The sequence below is a fragment of the Suricata suricatta genome, chromosome 3, assembly GCF_006229205.1.
Source record: "Suricata suricatta isolate VVHF042 chromosome 3, meerkat_22Aug2017_6uvM2_HiC, whole genome shotgun sequence".
Taxonomy (NCBI): domain Eukaryota; kingdom Metazoa; phylum Chordata; class Mammalia; order Carnivora; family Herpestidae; genus Suricata; species Suricata suricatta.
In genome coordinates, this window is record NC_043702.1 from 169,383,305 (window position 1) to 169,396,636 (window position 13,332).

At 51.6% G+C, this 13,332-nt stretch overlaps 1 protein-coding gene across 3 annotated transcripts in view; it reads right to left on the reverse strand.

Annotated features, from left to right (window-relative positions):
• Positions 1–13,332, reverse strand: part of NOS1AP (nitric oxide synthase 1 adaptor protein) — a 292,958-nt gene that overhangs the window by 87,989 nt on the left and 191,637 nt on the right. For all 3 annotated transcript variants that reach the window (XM_029935726.1, XM_029935722.1, XM_029935721.1), the window contains exon 3: positions 3,428–3,520. In XM_029935726.1, coding sequence (XP_029791586.1) covers positions 3,428–3,520 — 93 coding nt within the window. The remainder of the gene's footprint in view (positions 1–3,427; positions 3,521–13,332) is intronic.

The following is a 13,332-nucleotide window of genomic DNA, read 5'->3' on the forward strand; positions in this document are numbered from 1 at the left end:
GTTAGCGTGCACACATCTGTCGGAGGCAGCGTACATAACCACTGTGATTACAGGCGCTCTCCGAATCCTAACCCCTGCCTGCAATCAGGCGCGCGTGGAGGGAACAAGGCGGAGGCTTCCCTTTCCCAAGCCTGGTATCAGAAGCAGCAGATTGGGGAAAGACCTGTTAGATCACCTCTTTCCTAGGCCAGCTGGAGGGGGACCTGCACCAGCAATTACCAGGGATGGAGTTTCAAAATGAGTCACAAGAGCCCATGGGCTCCTCAGGAAGATGCTTCCCAGGCTCAGCTCTCATTACCCAGTGGACGGGGGCCGGCTTCTCTGCCAGGTGACACTCAGCACACAGGTGTCCTACGTGTGGTGTCATCTTGGGTAAAATGTTTAAGACTCTTTGACGTCATTTTTTCCCTAGGTAGAGTCAGGGTGATGCTGCATATGGTACATGCTATGCAGGGGGCACAGTGACATTGGAAATAAAACTGTCTCCTAAACGCTAAACCATGAAGTTCCATCATAAGCGATCAAATCAGAGGTAAAGAGGGACAGAAAAGGCCTCACAACAGCAGACCTTAAAATAGAACCTAACAGGGGCCCCTGGGTGACTCCATCGGTTGGGCGTCCGACTCGGCTCAGGTCATGATCTTGGGGTTTGTAAGTTCAAGCCCCACGTCAGGCTCTGTGCTAAGAGCTCAGAGCCTGGAGCCTGCTTCGGATTTTGTATCTCCCCCTCTTTGACCCTCCCTGGCTCAGGCTCTGTCTCTCAATAACAAGCATTAAAAAAAAAAAAACAACAACACTAGTTCCTAGTGCAGTTGAGGAACTAAATTTTAAGAAGCAGAACCCAACTGAAAATAAAGATGGTGACAGTTAGAAGCGTGTGTGCATGGGGCAAGTGGAGCAGTGCCAGGAAGGTACCGAAGTCGGGGGTGAGCCTGTGGGACAGACCCTCGGACAGCATGTGCCCGAAAAGGTCCCCCCAACATCCCGGGGGGCCCATTCATCATGGAGCCAGGGAGCAGGCGACAGTCCCATCGTGCGGTCGGCGGACCCCCTCCATCTCTGCTCTCGGACCACCTCTAACAACCTGCCTGCCCACATCGCTCGCCCCCAATAGAGAAAACCGAGATTCTCAGGCTCATAGGGCTCATGGGAGTATCTGGTCCAGGAAACTGCTCGATGTCTCGGAGTGAATAAAGGAACTGGTGGGCTGGTGTCCCCATCGGCCTCTCTGGAGCTCTGTCAGTGCGGGTCAGCATCTGGTCAGGTTCATAACTTCGCGAAGGAGGAGAGGCTTGGACTTGGAAAGGCCGACTGCCTGGCGCCTGATCGGGCAGCAGGTCAGCGAGGACACGGCGTGAGTGGCTGGCTTCCTCAGGTGACTGGGTGTCGTGGGTGCCCATCACGTGGCCACAAGGCCTTTTCGGCAGGTCTGATGAAGGGGTGGGTGAAAGGGGCGGAGGAAGTGCCCTCACATCGCAACCATTACCTCGTCAGGAAGGACCAGAGGGTGCCGAGCCACAGGCCCCTTCCCCCACGAAGGGCTGGGCACAGCTCTCGGCACAGGTGACAACAGCCAACCTGGCTGCCTGAATCATGAGCTTAGGTTGCCCTGACCCATGTTTTTTTCTGAGGGTATCTCTCGCTTTTAAATTCACAGGGTTGTCATCCGTGATTTATTTAACTGGAGCTCAGGGACACCGCCCCCTGACGGGCTTCACCTTGCTTCAGCCACCCTCCTGCCCAGAGACTCCTAAGAGGACAGCATTCTAAATGCCACCTCATGGTTAGCCACCGTGCGCACGTGAGTGCTGTGGGGGAGGGGCAGAAGAGAGACCCCTGAAGTAAGAACAAGATGAGGACCGTTGTCCACCTGTGGTTCATAAAGTCAAAAACATTTAATACGCTATTACAAATTCCTTACTACTCGTGAACTTTTCAAGTGTTCTTTACAGAGTATCACGTGCTATGTTTTTCCTATGTGCTTCCGCCCTCACAGCCATAACACTTTCTAGAACCACCCTTAAAGATATTTAGGGAGCATACAAGAATAAGTTTTCATACATGGGAGACCTTTTCTATTTTTTTAATTTTTTTTTTAACGTTTATTATTAAGAGACAGGGAGAGACAGAGCACAAGCAGGGGAGGGGCAGAGAGAAGGAGACAGAATCGGAAACAGGTTCCAGGCTCCGAGCTGTCAGCACAGAGCCCGATGCGGGGCTTGAACTCACAAATTCCAAGATCGTGACCAAAGCTGAAGTCGATTGCTCAGCCGAGCCCCCCAGATGCCCCTTCATGGGAGACCTTTGTAAACGTCCAGCTCTCCAGAGAGAAAAATGAGCTGCCTGAGGAAGCAGTCAAGTCCCCATGCCTGCATGGTGTCGAATCGTACGTTGGGCAATGTCTTTTGATGAGGGCACAGAGCAGATTTAAACCCCTGGATTGCCAACATCCTTCAACACCCCTTTCAGATACCTCATTCTCTAAGCTACTGTCACCAACAGCCAGGCCCTTGTCTTTACTTCCATTCCCCCTAGACTCAAGGTCTGCCTTGACTCCCATTTGAGTTAACAGCATTGTTGAGAGTTCTATACAACGTTCCTGTGGGATGGAGCAGCCATCGATCCGTATAAAACAAAGCTATCATAAATAAATTTTTTAAAAAGTACCAGCAGAGTCAAGGAACAAAGACACAAGAAGATTCCTCATATAACCTCCATCAACCAAGCCCCTTTCCATTTCTCTCTGGAAACACTCTACTCTCTGCCAATAAGGAAACCTAGCTCTTCCCAGGGATTAATAACATCCCTCTCCCACAGCACGTACCATTACCACAAAACCAGCCATGTGTTTAAGCCACATACGCTCACTTGCCGGTCTCCCCCAGCTCACAGGAATGCCCCCCAAATGGCTCAGCCCCTCCCCCCTTTCCTCCCGCCTTGGCCATGGCCCAGCCGTCCTGCACACTGAACAGAGCGGTGAATGGGTCTCGAAGGACTATTCAGATAGATGTGCTGAAGCGGCAGCAACAGGACACGCGATGGGGCTGGATGTCACTTCAGGGGGAACTGAGGGTCATTCCTGGGACAGAAGGGGACAGTTGCTAATGGAGCTTCCTCGTCCACTCCCGCCAAACCCCTTACCCACCATCACTGGAATTGGAAATATTTCCTAAGATCAAGACTCAAAGGTATAGTAACAAGATACAAGGATGACAGGAGGCGGGCCCTGTCACCCATGGGACACAGGAGGAGCCAATCTGCTGCCTGGGCCACGGGCCTCACTCCTCTCAACATCATGACTGGTCCAGGCAGACCACTCCCCGGAGGAGGAAGGACTCTGTCCAGAGAGCGGCCTGGGAGGAAAAGGCGTCCCACCCCTACCTCCCCTGCTCCCCTCTCCACTGCTTTCTGGCTCAGAGTCACTTACCTTTTTCTTCTTCTTCAGGATCACTTTCACGCCATCGACTGAAACCATAATGCTGACCTTCTTCTTCTTGATGTTCTTGGCTTTAAACTCGTACTGCAAGAGAGGAGAGACAGAAGCGCAATCCAGTTAGGTCAGGGCACCTGCGTGTCCTCAGCTAGCCTGGAAAGGGGGCCACAGATGGGCAGAGGGAGCCCCGGACTTCCCGGGGGCATAAGAGCAGGTGGCGCCTAGCCACCAGCGGGGACCGTGGGATGGAGGCAGTCCATCCTAACGGGATGAAGACAGAGCCCACTTTCAAAATCCCATCAGAAACCAGAACCTTCCGTCAAACACTGATGCTGATGTTTAATGACGTTCATGGCCAGGTTCCCCCTGCATCTACCAAAAGTCTGGAAACCTGACTCCATCTCTAGTGAAGGTTAAAAAGAATTGGTACCAATCTTCAAATCGGGATTTTTTTACACACTAAAAAATTATGAACTGTAAGTTATTCTAAGTTCAAGTCCCAAATTCCTTTATCTCTAGGTCGTTTCCAAGTCTACCCATAGCCTTATTAGCCTGAAATACTCTAGAATATTCCAGCAAGGCTCTGACTAAGGGTAGTTACAGGGGAGGACACTGCCTCACAAACCCTATGGCTGTTTCCACCACAGCCCTGAGGGACACTAGCCACACTCACCCTCAACCCCAGACATTTTCCTGTTACATTTGCCCATTTGCAGCCATTTCTTCTGCTTACGCAGACATCTGTAATGGCTGGTTTAAGTCTGTGTTCTGAATTTCCCTCTGAGCACTTATCTGATTGGCGAACACAGTTTTCATCTTCTCTCCATTTTGGTAGCACCACCTAGCAAGCTAATGAAACATCCGGGCTACGGGTTAATGATAATACAAGACCCAAGGCCAAGGCCTCTATTCCAATCCCCAGCCCCTCTCCTCCGGGACTTCTTACACTCAACACCCTCCCCCCTCACACCACTGACCAAGCTCGGTAAGGCATTTGCTCCTCGCCTACGCCTCTAGAACCTCATTAATGCTAATTAGTGTGGGAACAGAAATGAACCCAACCCATCCTAACATGGTGACAACATAACCTACTTTCTAAATCTCTTCAGAAATCCAGAACCTGGGCCGTCTGGGTGGTTCAGTCTGTTAAGCATCTGACTTGGGTCATTATCTCATGGTTCGTGAGTCTGAGCTTCACGTCGGGCTCTGCACTGATAGCACGGAGCATGCTTGGCATTCTCTCTCTCCCTCCCTCCCTCCCTCCCTCCCTCTCTCTCTCTCTCAAATCAATAAACTTGAAGAAAAAAACATAAATCCAGAACTTTCCACTCCATTGGCAATGCCTTTAAACACTGTGATTTTAGGGGTGCCTGGGGAGCTCAGTTAAGCATCTGACTTCAGCTCAGCTCATAGTCTTATGGTCTGTGGGTTCAAGCCCTGCATGGGGCTCTGTGCTGACAGCTCAGAGCCTGGAGCCCATTTCCGATTCTGTGTCTCCCTCCCTCTCTCTGCCCCTCCCCTGCTCACTCACTCTCTCTCTCTCAAAAATAAACATTAAAAAAATTTTTTTAATACTCTGGTTTTGAGGACTCAATTTAGAGACTCCAACCCTGTCTGCATCCTGTCCCTTCCTCGGGAATCCGAGCTGGCCTTACTCTGTCGCAGTCAGTGCTGATGCCCCTGGGTGTCTGCTCCTTGTGGCCAGGACCCGACCTTACTGAAGCAAGATCTTTTTCTTGTCAGCAAAGGTTCTGGCCTATAGCTAATTTGAGTTTCCAGGTGATAGTGACAGATGTCACCCCCTGCTCTGGAGGTCACTCGTCCTCCGCTGTCAACAGCTGTCCTTTTTTACCGAGGGGGCTCGAGAGAAAAGCAAGCCAGAGCAGCGGATGCGCGGGAGAATGCAAACCTCAGGCTCAGACTCGGCCTCTGAGCAGGCATGTGTGAGGACACGAGAAGCCTGTCACACTGGGGTGTGGCTCGGCCCTCCGCCCTGCTACACGTCCTGCTCAGGGGCAGCAGCTCAGGGACCGGAAATGACCCGGGTGGGGGAGCCGGCAGGGGCAGGTCTGCCGACTGTGGCCTGTGCCGCCCCGGTGAACCGGCGTGTCCTGGACCACACCTGCAGGTACTTCTGCTCCCTTGGGCTTTCCGTAACCATGACCTTCCGAGGCGCTGCCCACGGGACCACAGCGTTAAATCAGGGCTGTTCCTGGCGGTCAGAGGTGTGCAGAGGGGCGTGTGTCAGAGAACCGAGGCGGGCGGAGAGAGCCGGAGAGTCCCAGAAACACCAGCTGTGGACGAAGCCTGCCCTACACCGGTCATTCCCGGCCGGCTTCACGGACTTTGGTTTCTCCCACGGGATGACTCACAAGCCCCACGTTCTGCCGCCTTCTGCTTTTCCAGCAGTACTATCGAAGCAGGAAATATTAAGTGTCCACGTCCGCCAGGCACCGTGTCACTCTCCAGGCCCTGGTTTCATTTATTTTATTAAAAACATTTGTTTAATGTTTATTTATTTTTCACATACACACACACACACACACACACACACACACACACACAGCACAAGCAAAGGAGAGGCAGAGAGAGAGGGGGAGACACAGAACCCGAAGCAGGCTCCAGGCTCCCAGCTGTCAGCACAGAGCCCGACACGGGGCTCAAACTCACAAACTGTGAGATCACGACCTGAGCCGAAGTTGGACATGTAACCGACTGAACCACCGGGCGCCCCTCCCACACACTGGCAGCTAAACCCACCTCGAGGTCCTCTATTTCTAGAAGAATCTGGTAGCTGACCATGTCTTTCTTGTTTGGTCGCCTCTCTATGGGTTCCGCGGTCTCTGAGAGGCTTGTAAAAACCGAGAATCCCCCCACCACACACCCACGGCCGGTGAGAGGCACCCAGCGGCCCCTTCCCTGTGTATCTGAACCATTATTCTTATAGTCTGTGATTTTGACGAGCCAGGCCTTTCAATACCCTGATCTTAAGAGCTGAAGGTGCAAGTAAATGTTCTTTCACGACAGGAAAATAGCCTCCAAGTCGATCACTGCGCACAACCTTCCAGGCGGTGCTTACAGGGTCTGCGGGCACAGGGGAGACATGGAAAAGCATGACCAAATGGCTGCAGCAGAACCCCAGTGACTGAGGGGCGCCTGGGCGGTTCCATCAGTGACACGTCTGACTGCGGCTCAGGCCTTGATCTCACAGTTCGTGGGTTCAAGCTCCCCATCAGGCTCTGTGCTGACAGCTGGGAGCCTGGAACCTGCTTCAGATTCTGTGTCTCCCTCTCTCCCTGCCCCTCCCCCACTCATGTTTTCTCTCTCTCTCTCTCTCCCTCTCTTTCTCTCTGCCCGTCTCCTATCTGTGGTCTCTCTCTCTCAAAAATAAATACACATTAAAAAAATTTTTTTTAAACTTCTCAGTGACAGTGACAACGCAGGTGTCCCTTCTTACAACAGCTGGTGGAATGTTCTGGAGTGCTTCCAGAAAAAGAGGGGCAGGACAGGCATGACACAGGCCCCATTACAGCTGCCACTACTGCCTGAGTGCCGTCTATAAGGGCCCTCGGGCGGGACACATTCTGCATGACTCCACCTGCCTGGTGGTCAGATGTTCCAAATCCTTTCCAACCCGAAGAGGAAGGACTCAGAATTGCAGTTCTGTCGAGAACTATGGAAATCAAAGGAAATGGAGTATCTGAAAATACTTAAATATTTATCGGCATGAAGCCGCTTGTTTATACGGCAATTTACTTGGACAACCGTGTTTTACTGTGCTTGCTGGAGGAGAGAAAATGGACGTGGAGGCAGGAGAAACCATGGCAGTGACCAGGATGACAGAGAGAAGGGGCTCGCGGGGAACCAGCCCTCCTTTCCCCAGGCTGTGCTGCTCCGAGGGGCGGGCAGCCTCAGGAGGAGGCGTCTGTGCTCCGCAGGAGAGGGGTCGGGTCCCTGCAGGTGCTGTCGGGGCTGAGGAACACGGGGCTGTCAGGGCCACCGTCTGTGGCTCCGGCCAGCCTCCCGCCAAGCCCATGCCAGCTCTGGAGTCCATGACAAGAAGCCTGGCTGTCCCCAGATGTGGCCAGGCTGGCCTGCTAGGTTCGCTATGCCAGCCAGGGCTCCCCCAGCAAGGACAGAGGAAGGCCTCCAGGACCGGACCCTTGAGGAAACGGAACAATCCAAGCCCTGGATCGCTAACCACGGACTAGAAAGACGTAATGACATGCCAGGGGTTATAAACAGAGTCTTGGGGCCCCATATAGGAACGGTGGCCCCGGAACTCAGAGTTCTGTGCCAACCAGTGAGGCCCATGGAGGGGGAGCTGGGAAGAGGGAGGGGTTCAGGTCCGGCAGGACCCAGGAGGAATCGCTCAGCGAGTGAGGGAGTCACACTGGCTGGAAGGCTGAGGGTGGCTGACAGAACAGAGCATATCACGAGTCCCGTATGTGTCCCTGTCCCCCCAGCTCCTGGAACTGCCTCCTGACCTCATAGGTCTGTCCCTGCCCCCTGGGGGTCGGCAAGGGCGGGGCAGGGGGGGAGCAATGAGTGCGCTCAAGGAAGGATGAGCCCCGCCCTGGGCTGGAGGACGTACTGCAGAAACAGAGGTAAGAGAAGGACTTCCTCCGGAGTCAGGGGAAGGGTTGGGGCCACACCCTCCCCCACCCCCCCACACAACAGTCTATGCCCACGACAACATCTAGCTCCCTGGACTTTTTGCGGGGTCCTCAGTTCCTTGTCTACCCACAGTTGCCTGCTGATATGCTCTCTCACCAGCATTACCAGAAACTGGCCCCACATGTTTACCAGGAAATCCGTCTTGCTCTCTCTTTTCCCCACTGGCCCCGCCTACAGTCACGAGTCAAGGTGCCCAGGGGCAAGGAAAAGAGATTCGCTGGTGGTGATGCTCTTACCAGGCAGGTCCTAGGCTTACACTGGGCTGCAGTCCCTGGGACTCTGCTCTGCTTCCTGGGAAGGATCGCAGGGAACTGAAAAGTGAGCTCTGGTGGCACCATGGGGCACCTTAATCACCTTCCACCTCTCAGGAGTGAGAACCCTTCTCCACAACAGAACCGTAAGCACCTCAACCCAACGGGGGTGGGTAGGAAGCCCTTTTGCGCATACCTGTCAATTACTACCGAGGTGGAAAGATACAGAGCTGAAGGACACCCACAGCCCTAAGCAGACTGCTGACAATAGCCAAGAGGAGTAGGTAACCTGAACGTCCATCGGTGGATGGACAGATAAATCATGCTGCAACGTCAAGTTGAAGACGTGATGCTCAAGGATCTAGGCTGGCATACATGAACAGTATCGTATGATCCTGCTTAAACGAGGTACCTAAGAGTCGTCAAATGCACAGAGACAAAGTAGAATGGTGCTTGTCAGCGGGTGTGGGGTGGGGGAGGAGGAGGAGCAGGAGGAATTTAATGGGGACAGAGTTTCCATTCTGGGAGCTGAAGATCTGGAGACCGATGGCAGTGACGGTTGCACAACGATGTGACTATTGTGAGTGTCCTCGAGCTGTTTTAAGAACCGTTGAAATGGAGAAGGTTCTATTTTACCACAATAAAAAGATAAAAATCTGTAAACACCATACAAAAATACATTGCTCCTCATGGCTGGTCCACTTTCATTCCGCTTGCACGTTATTTCTGGCCCTCTCCCACATGCAGGGTCAACATGCCCTACTCTCCATACTTCCATGCACTTGTGTTTGCTATTGCCAGTGCCTGGGGTGCCCTCCCCCAACATCTGCTGGGCGAGCTCCTGCTTAGCCTTGGACTATCTTCTCCACGGCGAAGCCTTGCAGGTCCGCATCCCGTATGCGTCTACTGTGTTGGGCCATAGGCGTGGTCACTACGGCAATCAGCAAGCCTCTCTAATCGCTCACCGCAGACTGGCTGTGTACTTCCCCCCGCAGCCATGCCCTCCTTGAGACCAAGAAAGAGGATAGATTTATATCCCAGAAAACAGCATCAGGACACAAGAGGGTGATTGATGAGCATCAAATAAACCCATGAACTCGGTGGACAGTGTTTATTCACAGACCCCGAGAAAACAGGACATTGCCCACAAGGGTGAAGTAAGTTTTCCAGAAGTTAATGAACAACTGAAGTTATTAAAACCTACATTCCATTCAGTGGGCATAAGGACTTTAAGATCTGACTTCTTTAATTCTTCCGTATTCCATGGCACACTGCTAAGCATCTTATTTTTTTGTTTGATCCATACTTGGTTTAATAATTTAGCTTCCATTATGTTTCCAATCTTCTGATGGCACAGAGGTCACATGGGGGAGGATCCTGCAGATGAATCTGTTCTCTGGGCCACCCGGCGTCCCTAAGGAATAGTTCCTGTCTCTACGGAGCCAGAATCTGGGGGACAGGGTGCCCAAGAGCCACGACTGTCCCCGATGCTGCTGGGTCACTCAGTGACTTGTAAAGCTCAGTCATATGAACTCACAGATATGTGAGCAAGACAAAGACCAAAGTCTGTGCTAAAGCCAAAGTCTGGACTATCTACAGAGCTTCTGGCAAACACTAGGTGGAGACATTTAGTTCCTAATTACCCACCTCAAGCCCAGCATAACAGACCTATCACTGGAAGTTGGGTGTAAATAAACTCTCTGTAAACTGCAAAACACTTAAAAGACACGAGAGGAAGTACTAGTTAAGAAAGGAATATTCATGGCCATTTTATCATAAATGTAGAATTTAAGTATTTACCCAGCTCTGGAGATCAGGAGATCTAAAACTCAAGTTTTAAACCCCATCTGGCATTCCTGTTTTTTGTTTGGTTTGGTTTTTCGTTTTTGTTTTTTAAAGGCAACATTCCAGACCCAGCCCTCAGAGATGCTCATTCTGGTTGGGCCAGAAGTTGGCATCATTGGGACATGGGTGGTAATACAAACTGCATTGTTCAGAAACACCACTCTGGGTCCCAAAAGCATATTACACTAACTCCTTCATGTGTTCATTTGCATCTAGAATTGCCTTCGATGAAATCAGAGTGTCTTGATCATCTATGTACTGTTTTTTAGAGTGTGGATACTACTGTTTTTTTTCTTAATTTTTTTTTATGTCTTTTATTTATTTTTGAGGGACAGAGAGAGACAGCGTGAGCAGGGGAGGGGCAGAGAGAGAAGGAGACACAGAATCTGAAGCAGGCTCCAGGCTCTGAACTAGCTGTCAGCACAGAGCCCAGTGCGGGGCTCAAACCTACAAACCGTGAGATTATGACCTGAGCCGAAGCCGGCCACTCAACCGACTGAGCCACCCTACTGTTTGTTTTTTTTTAACGTTTATTTTTGAGAGAGAGAGTGTGAGCTGGGGAGGGTCAGACAAAAGACAAAGGGACAGAGGATGCAAAGCAGGCTCCACACTGACAGCAGAGAGCTTGATGTGGGGCTCAAACTCGCAAACCATGAGATCATGATCTGAGCCAAAGTCGGACGCTTAACTGACTGAGCCCCCAGGCGCCCTTAAAGTATGGATACTATTGTTAACAATTAAAATACAGATGCTTCTAAAAGCACCACTATTGTTTACTATCACCCATTTTCTAAGTCAAAAGTGCCTAAAATGACAACCATTATGCTGGGCGAGAATACTGATGCACGGTAGGTATCAGCTGTCCGTGCACTGTGTCTTATGCATTGTGTATCTCTGAAATATTTCACTAACAAAATTTTAGACGAATACTTGTGTTCAAAATGGTCAGGACCACCATAAAAGTTGTTTAGGTTCGTAAGCAGAAAAGCCGAGTCCGGAAGCCACATCTTCTGACTTCGGCCCTGTGCTCTTGATGTTGGCCAACCCCTGTTCTTTCCGCTGGCCCGGCCTCCTGGCTCTAGGAAATGAAGTTATTCGTTCATTCCTCTGTTTATTCAATATTCCCTGCAACAAGTTCTTTCATGTACAGGTAACCCATCTGATAACAGACAGAAAAAGAGATTAACTTCACAGGGTGCCTGGGTGGCTCAGTGGGTTAAGCACCTGACTCTTGGTTTCAGCTCAGGTCATGATCTCAGTTCCATGAGTTCAAGCCCCATGTTGGGCTCTATGCTGATGGTGCACAGCCTGCTTGGGATTCTCTCTCTGCCACTCTCTCTTAAAATAGAAAGAAAGACAGAAAAAAAGAAAGAGAAAGAATGAGAGGAAGAGAGAATGAAGGAAAGAAACGCACAGAATCTAGAATATTCTCAGGCTGCTCAGTGGACAGCCCGCGACGCCCCTTCCCTAACTCTTCCCCACACCACCCTCGCCAGCTGCTCTCATTTCCTTTGTTGCTTCCTCTTCCCTGTTCCGCACCCGAGACACAGCGACCTGGAGAGGTCACAGACTGCCAACGAGGTCACAAAACCATGGCAAAGGGCCCTCCGAATGTAGTGAGGGCTTTGGGGCAGAAAATACCCAAGTTCTTGCTGTTTGCAACATTGAGGAAGCGGGGGAGGGTCATCTGAACACAGATGCTCTGGGGGAGGGAGGCATTTTCAGTGTCGAGAGACCATCACGATGGCAGCAGACACATCAAGTAGGCCCTTGGCTGGCAGACGGCGGCAACCTCAAGTGCGGGCAGTTGCAGGCTGTGAACTCAGGGGGGCCTCTGAGTGGCGCTGGCCCCCGCAGAGAGGAGACAGGCAGGCCCTGGAATACCGCCATCACTTTTTCCGACTGGGAGCACACAGACGGGTCACGGGGAGCTGAACAACAACCCGGATGATTAAGGGGCCCAAAGGGGTGATTTATGGAGCAAGACAAGTACCACGACTAATAATAATCTACGGCACTTGGGTTGCTTTTCCCTCTGCTGGCTCTCCCAAAATGCTGCAAATACATATCTGAACCTTTGTAAGTAAACGCGAGGCAGAGGTGGGTGAAGAGGCACAAATAAATACAGAGCAAGGCCCATAACCAATGTGACCAACCCTGTCTTCCCCACTAACACCTAACCCAGAGGCGCCTCTAAATGTTTGTGTCTTGTGTAAGCAGGAAGGCAGGAGCATGAAAACAGCCTTTCAGAGGAAGAAAATAAAATGCCCCAACAGTGTGATTCGTACCTACACAGATACACACACGCACACACACACACACACACACACACGCACGCACACACACGCATGGAATAAAAGTCTGCTGGTAGGTAGCAGAGCCATGAGTCAAGGAGTTAGGGTCTTCCTCCTCAGACCAAAACTGCTTAGGAGACGATAAGGAACGCCTCTAGGTTTCTATGGTATCTTTAAAAGAAGACAACTGATCACGGGCTGTGACCTCCGTGGGCCCCCGCCTTCCACCATGCACATCCCGCTCCCCCCTTGTGACGTTAGATGAACCAGCTCACGTCGAGGCTTACCCAGTCAGAAGCGGCACGTGCACTCTTAGCTGTGGGCAAAGCCGCCGAACTGGGGTGCCACCTGCCTAGACTCTGGACAAAGCACTGGAGCTCTCGGGGAAGCACCCTTCCCTTCTGTGAAATGAGAGCATTGGGCGAGATTATGCCTAAGAACCAGCCCAGTTCTCAGTGTGACCTGTGCTACTAAGCCTTCCGAGCCCGTGCAGCAAGCGGTCATGGATGGGCTCGTGCCCAACCCAGAAGGGAAGAGAAAGGACAGGGGAAAGCATGTGACCGACAGGGAGGTTCTGAATGGGAGAACCAATTATGAGACTTCGGCACAGAAAGTAGAGGAGGGGGAGTTACATGCTTTAGGGATTTGAACAAAGTGAAAAGCAGAGGCCGGACATAACCTCAGCACCAGCCCTGAGGGTTCCAAAAGGACGCAGAGTAGAAATGGGAACCCCAAGGAAGACCAGGAGCGTGTATCCAGCATTGGGTTGTAAGACTGAAGGAATGAGCAGCTGAAATTCCTGTATCCACTGAGAAGCAGGAAGAATAAACGG